Source organism: Cydia amplana, chromosome 22 (genome assembly GCF_948474715.1).
Source record: "Cydia amplana chromosome 22, ilCydAmpl1.1, whole genome shotgun sequence".
NCBI lineage: Eukaryota > Metazoa > Arthropoda > Insecta > Lepidoptera > Tortricidae > Cydia > Cydia amplana.
In genome coordinates, this window is record NC_086090.1 from 11,187,157 (window position 1) to 11,206,319 (window position 19,163).

The 19,163-nt window shown below is 38.3% G+C and overlaps 1 protein-coding gene across 1 annotated transcript; it reads left to right on the forward strand.

Moving 5' to 3' along the window:
• Positions 1 to 1,563: 1,563 nt before the first annotated feature.
• LOC134658536 (zinc finger protein ZFP2-like) lies at positions 1,564 to 18,932 on the forward strand. Its single transcript, XM_063514221.1, has 13 exons — positions 1,564 to 1,775; positions 1,910 to 2,017; positions 2,397 to 2,604; positions 3,221 to 3,394; positions 4,679 to 4,851; positions 5,728 to 5,813; positions 6,931 to 7,053; positions 8,890 to 9,006; positions 11,230 to 11,379; positions 13,456 to 13,530; positions 14,623 to 14,734; positions 16,257 to 16,361; positions 18,762 to 18,932. The coding sequence occupies exons 1-13, from the start codon at positions 1,659 to 1,661 to the stop codon at positions 18,930 to 18,932; spliced, it is 1,719 nt and encodes a 572-aa protein (XP_063370291.1). The 5' UTR covers positions 1,564 to 1,658.
• Positions 18,933 to 19,163: the final 231 nt, after the last annotated feature.

The following is a 19,163-nucleotide window of genomic DNA, read 5'->3' on the forward strand; positions in this document are numbered from 1 at the left end:
CCTAAAGCTTTATAGCAAATATCCGATGGTACAGGATCAGGATGCGTTTAGCCAGCCTAATACAACTGTAGAGTCAGGCCAGTATGCTGGGGACACATCGCAAACTAACTAGAGACGGGAGGCCTAAAGCTTTGGCTAGCAAATATCCGATGGTACAGGATCAGGATGCGTTTAGCCAGCCTAATACAATTGTAAGGTCAGGCAAGTATGCTGGGGACACATCGCAAACTAACTAGAAACGAGAGACTAATGGTTAAAAAAAAATTGACATAAGTATCACAAATTCGTTTAAATACATCTTATAAACTAGATTAAAGAGAGTTGACTATGAAAAATGTTTTAATAATATTTATTTGTTATTTCTTAATAATGGTTAGTGAACTGATTAAAGTAAATTAGATTTGGAACGGGTTGCATCACGTGAACGAACGGGTCAACGTTAACACGTTCACTGCCAGAGCGAGCTACGCGTGTGGCCGATAATGATGTTGTTCCGCTTTGTAGCGAAAAGCGTGTAGGCGATGATGTTGATGTTATTGCTAACGGTTTGTGTAACGGCAGCCCAATTTTGGTCAGTAAAATAAATACATTGAATGTATGATTAGATTAATTAGTAATATTAGTAAATAATATGAAATAAATAAATACAGTTTTAATTTGAAATGTTTTGTTTATTCTTAACGTACAGCTTGGCAAAAGAGTAGAAATTAAAAAGAGCAACACTGTAGTGTCGTCCCGTTTTCTTATATAAATTGGTTTGAAAGGGACGACACTACAGTGTTGCCACTTTTTAATATCTACTCTTTTTTACCAAGCTGTACCACCGTAGTTTTGTCTGGGTACATACTGCTATGAAATTGAATATGCAGTTATATGTATAGCCGGTCAACCAAATAAAAATAAGCGCGAAATTCAAATTTTCTATGGGACGATATACCTTCGCGCCTACATTTTTCAAATTTGCCGCCTTTTTCTACTGTCAAGATCTGGTTGACCAAGTATATATTCCTACTTAGATGTTCTGCAGCCTGCCTGCATCGCATCGCAGACAAATAAATCTCACATTTAAAATGGTTAAGTGGTATCCAGACATGACAATTTTTCGCCAATCTGATGAAATTCTCCGATCGAATCAGCAGGTGCGGACACATAAATGCCAATTTTCATAGTAATTATCTATGGAATGAAAATTTCCAGATCAAATCGACTGATTTGATCAGTCCCGTCTGGATACCACTTTAATGCAAACAAATCGGTGTCCAGTTGTCCACAGATCGATCGTATGCGATTTTTGGATTTTCATACATTGCAACATTATCGACGACGTCTGTAGAGCCCATTTACTTTTTTCTACTGACAAAGGTGAGTGTGCCAGAGTATACGTCAATTGTGATATTGGACACTAGATGGCGTAAAAATAAACAATTTCTTGCTTTGTAAAGTTAAAGCACAAAAACGCCTTAATAAATTTGACAGCTGTCAGCTGTGGTGTGAGAATTATTTTCTAATCTGTGTTCGCTGGCGTTACTTGTCATGACAAATTGACAATAAATAAATATATATTGTCGATGTTTTGGTGATAATAAAGCATTTATTTTTTAGTTTAGTTGTGAAATGTATTTATTTAAATTAACTATTGTTCTCTGAAACTTATTGCAATGGAGCAATCCGACATGGGGTCAGCTCAGTATTGTTTCGGGTGTTTGTGTGCGAAGGATGAGAAGTCAATTTACTGCCTAAATTTACGAAACTCGGTTTTAAAAACATTTATACAGGTATTTTATTATTTTAGTAATTCAACAATTACTACAGACAAGTTATTTCCATTTATAAACATGTTTTATGTAAATGTATGTCATAGAAATGTCCATACTTAATGAAGTTAATGTTTTTATTTGGGATATTTCAGGCTGAATGTCTATTCCTTTGCTACCTCTGCAAGCGGGCCTCACAACAAGCAGAGCTGTTTATACAAAATGTCCAAAGTAACCAGATTCTACTAGAGAATATACACAGTGTATGTATTTTTTATTTATACACTAGCGACCCGCCCCAGCTTCGCACTGGTTAACAAATTATACAAAAAACTTCCTCTTTAATCACTCTATCGATTAAAAAAACCGCATCAAAATCCGTTGCGTAGTTTTAAAGATCTAAGCATACATACAGACAGATAGACAGCGGGAAGCGACTTTATTTTATACTATGTAGTGAAGCCTAGTGTCCCACTGCTGGGCAAAGGCCTCCCTCCTCCCTTACGTATCCCGGGTTGACCCGTCTCCCACCAGTGCCTATCAAAGGTGTCAAGGTATCTCGCTCCTGCCACACACTAGTTAGTCCGTTGACATGTATTTTTTTAATCAAGACGATTCTACACTTTTTTAATAACATTTCAGGTAGAAGATTCAACTATACACTCAGCCCGCACACAATCCCGAGCACCGCACCAACTATCCTCAATGTCTCTAGGCATTATTGAGTTAGGAACGACTGAATCAACGGAAGAGGAGTCCTATTTTGTCTACGACCAGCGGGGGCCTAAAGTCAAGCAGGAGATGAAGAAGGAGGGAGCAGCGTTTGAGGATTACGATGATGTTGATACTGGTTTGTATTATCTATGCAAATATACAATTGCAACATAAAATTAGTTAAATATATTACCTGTGCAAATATACAATGGAATAATAAATTTTGCTCCAACACCTTGCTTGATTCAAATAATAGATAATATGGGGCATTATCTATGAAAAGGGACCTTATTGTCGATGGCGCTTACGCCGCACAGTATCGTTCGTTATTCGCGTATCGTTCGTTATTCGCGTATCGTTCGTTATTCGCGCATCGTTAATAACTTGCAAGTGCACCGCGGACTGAAAAAAATTGGGAACCCCTGATCCACATTGCAAAAATATGAAAGAAGAAGTATACAAAACAAACTGATAAAGATTTAGATACTGGGTATTTTAACACATTCATTGCTACCCAGCCAAACAAGACATCCGCGCCAGGCCACAAAAATTTCGTCGGGAACGAAACTTACTTAGTGAATGATGCCCTTGGGTAGCAATACCTTGTTAAGCCATTAGGTATGTTTTCAGTTTAGACCCACTAACAGCAATGCTCTCCCAAATAGGTGGTGGAAGTTTGTTCCAGCACTATGTAGCAGCATAACGAAAAGAGCCTTGAAATGCAGCGGTTGAATATTGTTTTCAACTTTCAGATTTCCATGAGCCTTTTGTAAAAGAAGAAGACGATTATCCCCTAAAAGAGTTATTGAAGGAAGAGGTAATGATGATGGAAGTGAATCTGAAGAGCCTTAAGAAAAGCCTTAGAAAGGACAAGTATAAGAAAAGAAAAGAGAAAAAGGATATAGAAATTAAAGAAGAAGTTGAAGGTAGGAATTTAGTAAAATGTTAGCTTTTCTATCAAATATAACAGGGCGCCCATAATTTTCGGCCAGTCGATGACCGCGACCCTAAATAAACATTATAAAATTTATAAATAAATAAATAAATAAAATAAAATTCATTTATTGCAAGCTACAAGGCTCATAATTGGTTGTTAACAGTTGTAGGTATAATAAATTATGGACATTGTGTAGGGCTTTTATTATGTATGGTGTAAAAAAAGCACGTGACTTGATCAGACAATAAATAAATAAATAATAAATAAATAAATAAATATTAGAGGACATTTTACACAAATTGACTAAGCCCCACGGTAAGCTCTAGGCTTGTGTTGTGGGTACTCAGCCAACGATATATATAATATACAAATACTTAAATACATAGAAAACAACCATGACTCAGGAACAAATATCTGTGCTCATCGCACAAATAAATGCCCTTACTGGGATTCGAACCCAACAATCGATTCGAACAATCAATGTTATAAATCCATAAATATATAATTTTGTACCTCTTTGACCGAGTAATGTTTTTTTTTATAAATACAGATACAGATCTTTATTGGTAAAATAAGTACATTTTACAAGTCATTCAATTCATATATTTAAAAATATTATCAATAATAATAAATTAATATACCTATAATCTAACAAATCAATAAAATATGAAATTAACTAAAATCCGAATGAAATCACTGTAGTTTACTCGCGGACAATCGATATAGTATGAGTATTTGGCATTTGCGATCTAATCTAAATCCGGCAGCCCTTTGTTCACATTCACACCCTGACTCGAAAATTACGTATAATATTCATTTTAGGGCTCATTTTGACGGTGCGAGTTTCATTACATTGCGTCATTTGCTCGGTCGACTGAATTGATGTAACCTTAATGGTCCGCAATGTAACTAATATCGTATACGAGTTCGCGCGCCGTCTAAATCAGCCTTTAGTGTAAAGTTTTATTTATCTTAATTTTTAACTAGTAGAAACGTATGCGAACGATGCTATTAAGCTTAGAATTGGTGAATTTCCAATATGAGTTGGAACTCCGGTAGCCGTTTAAAAGGAGTAAAGCTCTTAAGGTAGATGTCGCTCGGGTCCCCTTGACCCATATGGTGGAAAGATTTGCTGGCTATGGATGAGGTCTTGGTGGCTCAGATGGCAGGCGCTGGAGTATCGATCCAGAGGCCGAGAGTTCAAGTCTCACCCAAGACAGTATTTTTTCCACTTTTAAATTTATTCTAAGTTTTATTACCAAAACTATTACAGAAATTTCATCCGAGATAGAAATATTGTATATAACTAGAGAGCAATGCTTTGAAGAACGCGAGCGCATGGCGCTCGACCAGCGCTACCTGGCCTCCGCGTACAAGTGCACCGACTGTGTTAAAGGGTTCAGCTATAAGGAGGGTCTTCACAAACATCTACAGAAACATAGCAAGGTGAGTCTGTCCTAAAGTCTTAACCTCCTAAGACCCTGCGTACAATTTTTTGTACATATTCCAAAAAATATTTTGAACTTTCACCGAGTAAGTAAGGGTTCCAAATTTAATATTAAAACAAATGCTTCTGGGTCTCAGGAGGCTATATATGTATTATACTAGGTACTCTTTGGGTGAGTCTTTGTAAAGCAAGAGTTGGAGGTTGTAATAATAACAAATAATTTGATAAAAGTCACTTTTATAGGGTTCCATACTCAAAGGGTAAAAACGGGACCTTATTACTAAGACTTCTCTGTCCGCCTGTCTGTCTGTCACCAGGCTGTATCTCATGAACCGTGATAGCTAGACATAAAAAAAATCACAAATGATGTATTTCTGTTACCGCTATAACAACAAATACTGAAAAGTACAAAACCCTCGGTGGGCGAGTCGAGAATTTATGTGCCTAAATGAGTTTAAAACTCAAATTCAGTCCAAAAATTTTGCAGAACTTCCAAAAACGATAAAAGTAAGGGTACCATTCGATTCCTTACATTTCATCCAAAAAAATATTGTATAGCAACTATATACATAAACGCAATATTTCACCGACAAAAACGCAATTTTCTTGTTTTGTCCATACTACAAGATGGGCTCCCAGAGACCTTGACGTCACGTTCCCTTGCCGTTTTGTATAGGGCGTTTCGCGAGTGAAGTGAGACTGTCGGCCTTTGACTACAATTTCTGACTTTTGTGTTACTTTAATGCAATGGGTCCCATATAGACATTTGATCCTAAAAACAAACCCGATCGATTGATACCATAAATGAAAATTAGTCATGTAGCCTATTGTCAAAATCTTAATTTCAAAATCTTCATGTTATTTGTATTATTTAGAGCAATGGCGATTACGAATGCGACGTGTGCAAGCAGAGAATGAGTACAGAAGAGAAGCTACTGTGTCACAAGAAATACCACGAAAGGTGGGTGAATTTAAATTAATTTGTATAATTTTATAGAAGTTTTGCAGGCTTGTCTTGGTCTTGGCCTCAATAATAAATAATTTCAACGAGTGTTATAGCTAGTTCCACGAGAGTTGAGGTGAATGATTACACACACAGCTACATGAAGTACTGATTGCAAAAAAGTGAATGAATGAAATGAGTGAGTGAATGTGAATAAAAACGCTTAATTATATTTTTAATAGGTATCAAAAACAGTAAAAAATAAAAAACAAATCCTTTTATAAACCATCGTCACTTGGCATAATCTTATCTGATTCGTTAAGATAGATTACACATATCTGACCTTTATTTATTGATATACTTAACCCATTTATTGAAATAAAATCGGTTAAGATATTTTATTTTCTGTTTTGTTTGAAGTCGATGAATTGACAAAATACTTAACAAAACTTAATTGATACTTAACAAAATAGTTTAAATAAACTTTTTGGTCTTTCTTGCAATTCACTGTTGAACTTGCTATCGGTACAAAATTAGAACAGTAATTTCAAATCCTCGCTGTCATTACATGACAGTGTTGTTGTGTGCGTAGCCTCAACTCTCATGGAACTACCTATACGCAATTGGGATTCCCTCCTCCAATTGAGGGGGGATTTCAATCTTCTCGGAGCAGAGGTGTAGGGTTGGAGCCGGTGTAGCTTTATTTGACGTTCATAAGCGCATTGTGCGCATAAGCGGTGGTAGCCGAGTGGATATGACGTCCGACTTTCAATCCGGAGGTCGCGGGTTCAAATCCTGGCTCGTACCAATGAGTTTTTCGGAACTTATGTATGAAATATCATTTGATATTTACCACTAGCTTTTCGGTGAAGGAAAACATCGTGAGGAAACCTGCATACATCTGCGAAGAAATTCAAAAGTGTATGTGAAGTCCCCAATCCGCATTGGGCTAGCGTGGGGACTATAGCCCGAGCCCTCTCGCGCGTGAGAGGAGGCCTGTGCCCAGCAGTGGGACGTATATAGGCTCAAATTATAAGCGCATTGTAATTATGCCTACTTGAATAAACTATCTTTTATTTTATCTTATCTTTCTATTTTCTCATTTATATTTAAAAAAATGTTGCTTGTATGACAGACGGTACCGCTGCCCCGTATGCGGCCTGACTCGTGTTAGCCGACTAACAGTCAGAGACCACTACTCTGCTTTCCACACGTCTAGCCAGATCAGGCATTGTCCGCACTGTAATAAAACCTTCAAGTAAGTATCACGTTTTAGATTACACCCTGTATATAAATTACTCATTATATACAGGGTGTAATCTAAAACGTGATACAAGATAATCAAACCTGAATCTTTTCATGATTTTGAACAACTTTTACTATGGGGTCAATTTTGTAATATAAAAAAAAAATTGAGCTGTTCCATAGAAATGGTCAAGGAGAGGTAGACAAAAATGTGTGGCAAAGATTTTTTTTATTGTTAATTTACAAAGTTGACCCCATAGTAAAAGTTGTTCAAAATCATGAAAAGATTCAGGTTTGATTATCTTGTATCACGTTTTAGATTACACCCACACCGCCCCGGCTTACAAACAAATTATACATAAACCTTCCTCTTGAATCACTCTATCTATTTAAAAAAACCGCATCAAAATCCATTGCGTATTTCTAAGCATTTAGGGGCAGACAGACAGGGGGAAGCGACTTTGTTTTATACTATGTAGTGATTCCAAGAGATAATGTCTGGATGACAGACTTTTGCTGACTTTTAGGGTCCCGTACGTCAAAAGGAAAAAACCGGCCAAGTGCGAGTCGGACTCGCGTTCCAAGGGTTCCGTACATTAAGTCCGACTCACGCTTGACTGTACATTTCTAATAGGTTTCCCTGTCATTTAATGGTAAATAACTAATTTGTTTATTGTTTTTGCAAAATTTTAGACCCAGTAGTTTCGGAGATAAAGGGGGGGGGGGGGGTAATTTTTTGGCTATTTTCTTAAATAACTTCTAATCCATGTATTTAATGTTAACTAAAATTAAAAACTAAGCATAGAAATAAACTATAGGTATAGTTCGTTTTTTTTTAGCATTAGAACTTGAAAGAAGGTCAAGCGATCTTGACATGTCTTTTAATTGAAAAACACTTTTTAAAAATCAATAACTATTACTTATGAAAACAGAAGACTATAAAAGATCGTATTAGATTCATAATTGTTACATATTTACCGTAACTTATTTTTAAAATGTGTTTTTCAATTAAAAGACACATCAAGATTGTTTACCTTATTTCTAATGCTAAAAAAAACGAAGTATAGATAGAAAATTTGCCCCAAATCGCCGTCTATTGGCAGCGTGCCCAGAAGGCTGGCAGCATTGTCACGCTGTATGGCAATACTGATTACAACGCCATCTGTAAAATACTTCGACCGGGCATCCTCATTGTGATAATTAATTTTAAGTAAGTAATTTATGTACTATGTATAACCTGAGATGTATAATCAAATGTATACCATATAAATAAAATGATGACTGGTTAAGCCATATGCGACCCTAATGACTATACTACTGATTTAGAATTTGTTATGTTTACAATTATGTTTTATTTATAATAAGTTAAGTGACATAAATATCACTCCTGAAATGCTGTACCTACTAGTATTAGTTGAACACGTACGTACCTGACCTGTAAAACATTACACTGATTTAAACTTTCACGATTTTTACACATTATTAAATTATACAACACATGGAATCCAGTCATTAGTAAATGTAAGCGTAAACGAATGTCGACAGTCGATAAATCGAATATCGTTAGTGTTGTGTGTCGACAGAGTGACATCCCTAGTGCGCAAAACGTTCAAGTTGATAAACAAGACCAAGTGCGGGTAGTTCGAAAAACTCGCGCAGTTAGACGATGCTGATGTCAACTTAAGCCAGTCTTCTCCGAGACCACGGGGACAACGCCGTCCTCGAAACGTCGGAGGTAAATCTTAAAACTTAGATACGCGATTAAGTCCCGTTGTATAATTTAATAATCTGTAAAACATTGACTTTTATGAATAAATGTCTTGTATCTTGTATCTTGATATAATTTCAGACGGCAGGTGTCGCTGCGGAAACACGTCGCAAACGTGCACGGCGGTGCGCGAGTCACGTGCGCATACTGTGCGAAGAGTTACGCGAGCAGGGACGGACTTAAGGCGCATATGATTGTGTGAGTCCACTCAGTAGCAAAAAACTCCATAAGTAAAGTAAAACAAAGTTAAAAAAGAGTTATGAGCTTATAAAGTTAAGCCCACTTATCCATACTAATCCATACTAATATAATATTACTAGTGGCTCTGTGAGCTGTAGACCTCGCGAGCATAGCTTATTGGGACCGTGCACGATGACAGCGCCACACAGCGGTTTGATCAATCAACAATACTAAAGATTTAAAAAAAAAAACTACGAAGTTTAAGTGAAAAAAAAAATACAAAAAGTTATTTCTTACTGGGGATCGAACCCAGACTTTCTGTGTGCAAACAAAAAAAAGCGATTGTTTACAAAATGCGCCATGATAGTTCTTATCTAAGCTGACGAAATTCGGCTACTCATTCTCGAGTACAAACTAAATATCTAAATACCGCCTAAACCAGCAATACAATTTTTCTGCATTTTTTGCCATTTACTATGTAAATATGTCTCAAAAAGAAAATACTCTTATGATATCGATACGACTATTTGTTTAAGCGCGAGGTATCACAACTCCTCCATTTTTGAAAATTTCCAAAAACGGGATCGACAAAAAAAAAAAAATATTCATAGAATCTGGTCACAAAATTTCACAAGAATCGGTTGAGAATTGTGACCTGTAGAGGAGAACATCCGGACATACAAAAGCAAAATGCCCGAGTCAAAACGTAGACCTTCGCTACGCTTCGGTCAATTAGTCATCATCTTCCTCGCGTTGTCCCGGCATTTTTCCACGGCTCACGGGAGCCTGGGGTCCGCTTGGCAACTAATCCCAAGAATTGGCATAGGCACTAGCTTTTACGAAAGCGACTGCCATCTGACCTTCCAACCCAGAGGGTAAATTAGGCCTTATTGGGATTAGTCCGGTTTCCTCACGATGTTTTCCTTCACCGAAAAGCGACTGATAAATATCAAATGATATTTCGTACATAAGTTCCGAAAAACTCATTGATGGGGCCAGTACAGCGGTGTGACAACGCTACAACGCGATTGGTCGATGAGTTCGCATCACGCGCGCGATTGGTCGCAACTATAGCTGGTCAACCAAATCTTGTCAGTAAAAACGATATCCCTTCGCGCCTACATTTTTCAAATTTGCCGCCTTTTTCTACTGTCAAGATCTGGTTGACCAAGTATAGTTGCGTTATACTGCACTGCTGAACTAGTTTACTTTTTTAAATCTCTTAATGTTGTGTACTTTCCGTGCTTCACTCGGTTATGGCCTCGACGGAAGACCAGCGTTGGCCGATCTAGGCCAACACCATGCTGAGTCGGGACTATTTCGTGGCTAATTTATGTGTTATGTTATGTAATGTTATGTGTATGTTTGTTTATTGTTTCTCTTTTTATCTGTTTTTTGCCACGAATAAACTATTTCTATTTAGTACCATTTCTAGTGCCCGTAAGGCTTGTCCTGAGATATATGCATAGCTGGGTAGAAGTCCGTTAATCGTTAATTAACTAACTTAGGTTTTCGAGTAACGGATTAACTTTAAAAACCTGTAACGGACTTGTTAACTTCCGTTAACCTTCCTTAAGTCCGTTAATCGTTAATACCTAAGTACCTACTCACACCAAGGCCGCGCGCTGCCGCGCCGCGCCGATCACGTTCCGACTAGTTTGCGTTAGGTTTGTATGCAGTGCAACTTTTCATAGCGCGAATCGTCGCGCGCTTGTACTACTGACTAAGAGTCTAATATTGCTTACCCCGTGCGCCGTATTAATTTTGTTATTACGAGAGTATGACAGAGTCGATCGCGGCAACCTTAGCAGTTGCCATATAAGATACACGGGTGCGAGCGAGACAAATATAACAACTTACTTACTATTCGAGATCGAGCGGTCACACGACACGACGACACAACGATGCGATGAGTCGATGACGCAGTGTTTTGTTTTCGCCGGTAGTGAGAAATAATTAGTAGATTAGTCTTTAATAAAAATCCAAATTTATTATTATTTCTACTAGTTTTATTTCCTATTGCGTATATTTACGATTTCGAGTTAACGATTAACTTAACTTCCGTTAAAACTTTTGAAAAGTAACGTTTTAACGTTTAACGAAGTTAACTTTTTATTTAACGGATTAACGTTTAACGAAGTTAACTTTTTATTTAACGGATTAACGGTTAACGAAGTTAACTTTTTGATTAACGGTGCCCAGCTCTGGATATACGTAACACAATCAGCGATTGTCTTCCAGTCGGCATCCAACAGAAGTGTCGGGGGCTGCGGTGACCAAAGCCCACGTCTGCCAGGAGTGCGGGATGGCCTTCAGGGCTCCGTCGCAGCTGAAGATACACAGCGCCAAGCACTCCCGCTCCAGGAATTATTACTGCGTCGAGTGCGACAAGTAAGAATATATAACACAACGATTGTATTCCAGTCGGCATCCAACAGAAGTGTCGGGGGCACAAAACAGATACAGTACAGAAGTCAATCACATGTATGTACTTCACTTTTCATACCTACGCTCGGCGGTCGCTCTAGGGTTGTCAACTATGACTTATGCACAAAAAACTATCGTGGTAGTGGCACTCGTATCTAGTAGTGGCCGGGGCGGGGTGCTCACCTACCTACTTAACTGTTCTGTTTAACGTTAAAACGAACCATCGAAATACAAGCAGATACGTACTTACCTCTCTGAAACCACTGGTAGTTTAAAAAACGACAATTCACCGTTTAATGTTGAATTTAAACAACCGTTCACTGAACAGTTATAATAAAAATTTTTTTTTCTCCATTATTGCACCCAAAAAGTTCACAGACGCGTGTCTCAAGCGGTTGACACTCGCGCTCGCACCGGTCCCAACCGGTCCGAGATATCGTGTCTGTGAGCAGTGTCTATGTGTGCGTTGCTCGAGCGCACTTTGTATGTAGATTGATTTCTGTACTGTATCTGTTTTGTGGTCGGGGGCTGCGGTGACCAAGGCCCACGAGTGCCAGGAGTGCTGGATGTCAAAGTCAAAGTCAAAATATACTTTATTCATGTAGGCCTAGCAAGCACTTATGAATCGTAACATACTTATAAATTATCTTAAGCTAATTATCAGAGCAATTTATTGATGTTATTATTCCATAAGAATATTGGATTATTATACAAATCAAATTAAACACAAATTAAATTAAATTAAGAATTTCACAAAAGGATCGTCAAACATGAAAAAAAAAATTGTATAAAAAATACTAGTCTAGAATGTTTCTAGAATAAAATCTAAATGTCAAATAAATAAATAAAAACACAAAAGAAGTATGTACATCGGAATATCAATTTCCTCATCATTAATCAAATATACCTAAAAAAATAATCATTTCGAATAACTAATCCCACGTTGTTAAATCATTCGATGGCGTTCAGGGCTCAAAATACACAGCGCGAAGCACTCACGCTCCAGGAATTATTACTGCGTCGAGTGTGACAAGTAAGAATAACAATGTTTATTTTAATTTTTAATAATCTTTAATAGAAAAAGAAAACGACTTCTCTAACTACTATCATCAGAACTCAAGCTTGACAAAAATGTGGCTTAAAAACTTAACATGCTTAACAAACATAACGAAGAGGACAAATCGCCAAACGTGAACTATGCGTCGTTGAAGAGTTCCGTTCTGTTCGTCATCAGTAGTTCCACTTCCTCAAATGTCACTATATTGAATGCATATGCTTGAGTTGTTGATAAAAACACAAAAACCACTATATGTATGCCTTTAAGATTTGAGGAGTTCCCTCGATTCCTCATGGATTCCATCATCAGAACTGGGTTAAAAAAAAACGGAACCAATCTGTATGCATATACGTACAAACAAAAAAAGAATTTTCAAAATCGGTACAGTAATGACGGAGATATCGAGTAACAAACATAAAAAAAGAACATTCAACCGAACCGAACCGAAAAAAAAGCAGAAACGTCTGCGAACGATGCTATTAGCTGCTTCGGTAGCCGTTTAAAGAAGTGTAACGCTCTTACGGTAGATGTCGCTAGGGTCCCCTTGATATGGTTGGGAAAATTGCTTGAAACTCACGGCCTCTGCATCGATACTCCAGCGCTCTGCCATCTAAGCCACCAAGACCTCATCCATAGCCAGCAAATCTTTCCACCATATCAAGGGGAAAAATCAAAAAAAAAAATCAATCAATTTATTCTAAGCTTAAGAATAATATTTATTTAAAAGAAAAAACCTTATTAACAACTAGCTTTTCTCCGCGACATCGTCTGCGTGGAATTAAAAACTAATCTAATAGGTAATGTAAGTTAGAAATTAAGTAATTCAAAGAAAGAAAAAAAAAAGAAAGAAAAAGTTTGTGTGTGTGTGTGTGTATGTGTGTGTAAGGCTACAGAGATTGTTAGCATGAAAGTGATTAATGCATCAACAACAACAATATGTTAGGTATTTTACAACTTAGTTTAAGCAATGATGTGTTTTTCAGGAGTTTCAAAACGGCATCAGTACTGAATCATCACTTTAAAACGGCTTCATCTCACGTCAGCTATACTGAATTACCGTAAGTAATAAAAAAAAATACCTGTAATAGTACCTTACGATACAAGTGTGAAAAGTAGGAAATTCGTAGGGATTGGCGATCAATTGAAACACGACCGAAGGGAGTGTTTTAAATCGACACGAGTTGCGGATTATCTTTTCGCACGTGTATTGTACGTTTTACAGTACATATGGGTATAATTTAAATTTTCGACATATGGCACGTATTGTGGTAACTACCGCACTAGGGCGGTAAAGTAGCACCATATGTAGTGTAAAAAAAATCACCGCCGCCTATTTCCTTTTTGACTAATATAGTTAGCAACAGAAGTATTTTTAAGCGAGTGAGGTGTTCAAAACTGTTTGACCACAACTGTATTGTCAATTTGTCAATATAGTAAAAATGTGGATAATTTTGAACACGTCATACTTGTTTTGTTTAGCTAAATCTGTTCAATTTAGGGTAAGTGAACGGTTACCCGGGTTTTTCCGGTTAAACATGGTGTTACCATGGTTACCAGTACAATTTGACACTAGGTTAACGGTTTAACCGCTTAACCCCGGGTTAATGGGATGGTGCAAGTGGGCCTTGGTGTTTAATTCCTTGCATCGCTAGTCTTACAACCACCTTTTTAGTGTTCCGTTCCCAACGGGACCCTATTACTTTAAGACTCCGCGGTCCGTCTGTCTGTATGTCTGTCTGTCACCAGGCTGTATATCATGAACCGTGATACCTAACAGTTCACATTTTTAAAGATGATGTATTTCTGTTGCCGCTATAACAACAAATACTAAAAACAGAATAAAATAAATATTCAAGTAGGGCTCCCATACAACAAACGTGATTTTTTTTTGCGTAATGGTACGGAGCCCTTCGTGCGCGAATCCTACTCGCACTTGGCCGTTCATTTTTCCATTAAATAGTACCAATTTTTTTTTTCATTAAATAGTACCAATAATTATAGCTGGTCAACCAAATCGTGTCAGTAGAAAAAGGCGCGAAATTCAAATTTTCTATGGGACGATATCCCTTCGCGCCTACATTTTTCAAATTTGCCGCCTTTTTCTACTGTCAAGATCTGGTTGACCAAGTATATTTTAATTTGTTTCTCAGTTTTGCCTGTGAGCACTGCGACAAACGATTCCCGATCCGACGCGACCTAGAGCGACACACGAACCGTATACATCTCAACATTAAACCATTCCAGTGCGATCGCTGTGAAAAGGTAACTGGTTGCTATAATACGGTATTTGACTAGTACTAGCACCATAGAGAAAAAAATACATAGAGTGCTCACTCCATACATCAGTTTAGACTATTAATTTCAGTGTCTACATCTAGCATCGAGTAGCGGAACTATCAGTACTGCTACTTGACAATAGATGTAGCACCGACCGGAAAGTCTTATCTCAACAGCATAAGACTTTCCGGTCGGTGGCGACATCTATTGTCAAGTAGCAGTACTGATAGTTCCGCTACTCGATGCTAATAGTCTTTTTGGTACTAAAACTGATGTATGGAGTGAGCACTCTATGTATTTTTTTCTCTATGCTAGCACAGAATAAAGAATAGTACTAGGTACAGAAGGTTCACTCTCCAACTAAACGCGTCTATTACGACAGATACGACCGCTAGGTGGCGCAAGCGCGAGCAGGCGTCCGTTCCGTAGCGGTGCGCGGCAATTAATATGGCTAGACACCAAAATTGGTGTGGGCCGCATGTACTCGTAGGTGTATGTATGTATGTATGTCACTTTATTGCACATAAACAGGTTTACATAAAACGGACAAAAACAAAACAAAAATAAGAATGTTATGTACAAAGGCGAACTTATCCGTAAAAATTGTGAATGGTTTAAAAAGGGGGTTTATGTCAGATTTCCCCAGAGGTGAGGAAAAATTCCTGGGCTTTATTTACTTTTATTATTCCCCTTTTATAACCTATCACGTCTACGACTTAAAATGTCTTATCACTACATAGTATAAAACAAAGTCGCTTCTCACTGACTGTCGCTATGTATGCTTAGATCTTTAAAACTACGCAACAGATTTTAATGCGTTTTAAGGGTTCCGTAGCCAAATGGCAAAAAACGGAACCCTTATAGATTCGTCATGTCTGTCTGTCCGTCCGTATGTCACAGCCACTTTTCTCCGAAACTATAAGGACTATACTGTTGAAACTTGGTAAGTAGATGTATTCTGTGAACCGCATTAAGATTTTCACACAAAAATAGTAAAAAAAAAAACAAAAAATTTTGGGGGTTCCCCATACTTAGAACTGAAACTCAAAAATTTTTTTTTCATCAAACCCATACGTTTGGGGTATCTATGGATAGGTCTTCAAAAATGATATTGGGGTTCCTAATATCATTTTTTTCTAAACTGAATAGTTTGCGCGAGAGACACTTCCAAAGTGGTAAAATGTGTGTCCCCCCCCCCTGTAACTTCTAAAATAAGAGAATGATAAAACTAAAAAAAATATATGACGTACATTACCATGTAAACTTCCACCGAAAATCGGTTTGAACGAGATCTAGTAAGTAGTTTTTTTTTAATACGTCATAAATCGCCTAAATACGGAACCCTTCATGGGCGAGTCCGACTCGCACTTGGCCGCTTTTTTTAAATAGATAGAGTGATTCAAGGGGAAGGTTTATGTATAATTTGTTAACCCGTGCGAAGCCGCGGTCGCTAGTTTTTAATATAACTCATGATGAAACAATAATAATTAGTTATGTTTGTGTTCAGGCGTACGTGAACGCGTGGTCACTGAACGAGCACCGGCGACTGGTGCATGAGGGGTTCAAGCGACCGCTGAAGTATCCCTGTCTCATATGCAACAAGGTTTTCGACGTAAGTACCACTTGGATACATTGTAAAAAAAAAAACCTCACCAACTGGTAAAGGCTGTCTTGATTGTTCAAAAACTGATAGCAAAGTTGCATTTTATTCACGTGTGAGGCAAAGTAGTCTAATGCAAAGGAGTTGTTTTCTTACGTTTGCTGGTAGAATTGACTTTTGAATGATAAATATTTAATAACATTCATTTGGTTTGATTTTGTTTGATATCTTACTGTTAATACTGTCTTTGGGTTTGCATGGTGAAATCTTTTGTTTCACTCAGAGGCAAATTTTGTTTAACCCTCGTGCTTTGAACCCCTCGCAACGCTCAAAATTCCATTTTTCGCAATTATCGAATCTTTCGCTTGCTCGGGTATCAATATTAGCACGAGCGGTTAAACAACAACTTAGCCCCCTAGTAAAAAAAAAATCAAAATATATTTATTTCAGGAAATACTGAAGTATCGATAAAAGCAGTACAGTGATCCCCACTCTAGGCACAGCCTGTATAGTTGAAATCTTAAGTACACAATGGGCCAGATTGGGCCATTCTGGGGGACGCATTTATGAGTTAGAGGGAGCAAGTGATATTGCTAGTTAGTACTAGATGCTTATTAGAAAATAAACCTTCAGCGCAGGATGTAGGTAGGTAACTCAATGTAGTAATGTTTTCAATCTGACTACACAATACAGGCGTAGCCTAGTGTGGCAGTAATAGGTTAAGTAAAACCTGTAAAATTTTTGGCAAATAAAACTATTTTTTTTTATCTCATTCTACCGCATGGCTGCGTCCCTTGGACTGGCCGGCGATGGCCCATTGTGTACTGGGGCCTTTAGAGAAATACCGAATAATGATTTTGCCGCTATAAATATCAAAGCAAAAATGTAATTCATTTTAGGTAAATAAGAAATGTTTACATTTTCCTAACTAAAGTCTCAGTAAGTTAAAAAGGTGTAAGTAAATGACGTGTTTATGTGAATATACTCAGTGCCGGATTAAGATATTTTGGTGCCCTAAGCATTTCTAGTAGAGATGCACCGGATATCCGGTTACTATCCGGTATCCGGCCTATCCGGCCGTTATTTTAGTATCCGGCCGGATACCGGATAGTGACCTACTACCCGGCCGGATACCGGATAGTAAAATTAAACCATTTTGGGGTAAAAAATGGAATCTAAAAAACAGCTGCATAATGCTAACGACACAGTAGATAGAAATGAATAAGTACGTAACCAATGTCACACAATACACTTATTTGTTTACACAAAAATACGCGCGCGCACTTGTAACTATAAACGAACTTACTACGTAATCACATGATAAAACTCGTTACGTTCCTAGAAATGTGTCCGTGCGAACGTTCACTACGAACCGGATATTCGGCCAGTGTCCAGGCCGGTTATCCGGTATCCGGCCAAATAACTATCCGTTGCATCTCTAATTTCTAGACCATGATGCCCCATCTCCCTAGGGTCATCAAGATTACATTGAATTTTCTTGGTAAATTGAGTGACGGTCATTTTCAATCAGTCACATCATTTTATCACGGAAATTGACAGTGCTACAGCAGTAACTTTGCAACAGGAATGCTGCTGTAGTCGCCAGTGTTGGCCGAAAGTTAATGCAAATTGAAAATGCTGGCCATTAACCATTATAAATTGAATCGTAAACTATAATCGTCCGATACGGTTTAAGGTTCAATTTATAATGGTTAATGGCCAACATTTTCAATTCGCATTAACTTTCGGCCAACACTGGCAGTCGCCATCCGAATGTCACCCCCCTCAAAGTTGGCTGCACTACATAGTATAAGGGAGCGTTCAAGTATTACGTAACGAATTTGGGGGGAGGGGAGGGTCTTGTAAAACGTTACGATGCGTTACAGGGGCGGGAGCGGGGGGTTTGAACTACGCGTTACGTAATAAATAAAAACCGGCCAAGTGCGAGTCGGACTCGCGCACGGAGGGTTCCGCACCATCAACAAAAAAAAGAGCAAAACAAGCAAAAAAACGGTCACCCATCCGAGTACTGATCCCGCCCGACGTTGCTTAACTTCGGTCAAAAATCACGTTTGTTGTATGGGAGCCCCACTTAAATCTTTATTTTATTCTGTTTTTAGTATTTGTTGTTATAGCGGCAACAGAAATACATCATCTGTGAAAATTTCAACTGTCTAGCTATCACGGTTCGTGAGATACAGCCTGGTGACCGACGGACGGACGGACGGACGGACGGACGGACGGACAGCGGAGTCTTAGTAATAGGGTCCCGTTTTTACCCTTTGGGTACGGAACCCTAAAAATAAAATAAAAGCATCCAAAAGACATTCAAAGCATGTCTAAGCATACGAGGGGTTAATTATGTGTGTATGTATGTGAGTAAAATAATAAACAAATAACTATTGTCCGCAGCGTAGCCAGATCCTGAAAGCGCACACGCGCACGCACACGGGCGAGCGGCCCTACCACTGCACCCGCTGCCCCGCGCAGTTCGGCCAGCCCAGCATACTCGGCACACACGTCAAACTCGTACACCTGAAACTGACTAGAGACGGCAGACCTAAAGCTTTAGCTACCAAATAACATGACTGGGCACACACGTCAAACTCGTACACCTGAAACTGACTAGAGACGGCAGACCTAAAGCTTTAGCTACCAAATAACATGACTGGGCACACACGTCAAACTCGTACACCTGAAACTGACTAGAGACGGCAGACCTAAAGCTTTAGCTACCAAATAACATGACTGGGCACACACGTCAAACTCGTACACCTGAAACTGACTAGAGACGGCAGACCTAAAGCTTTAGCT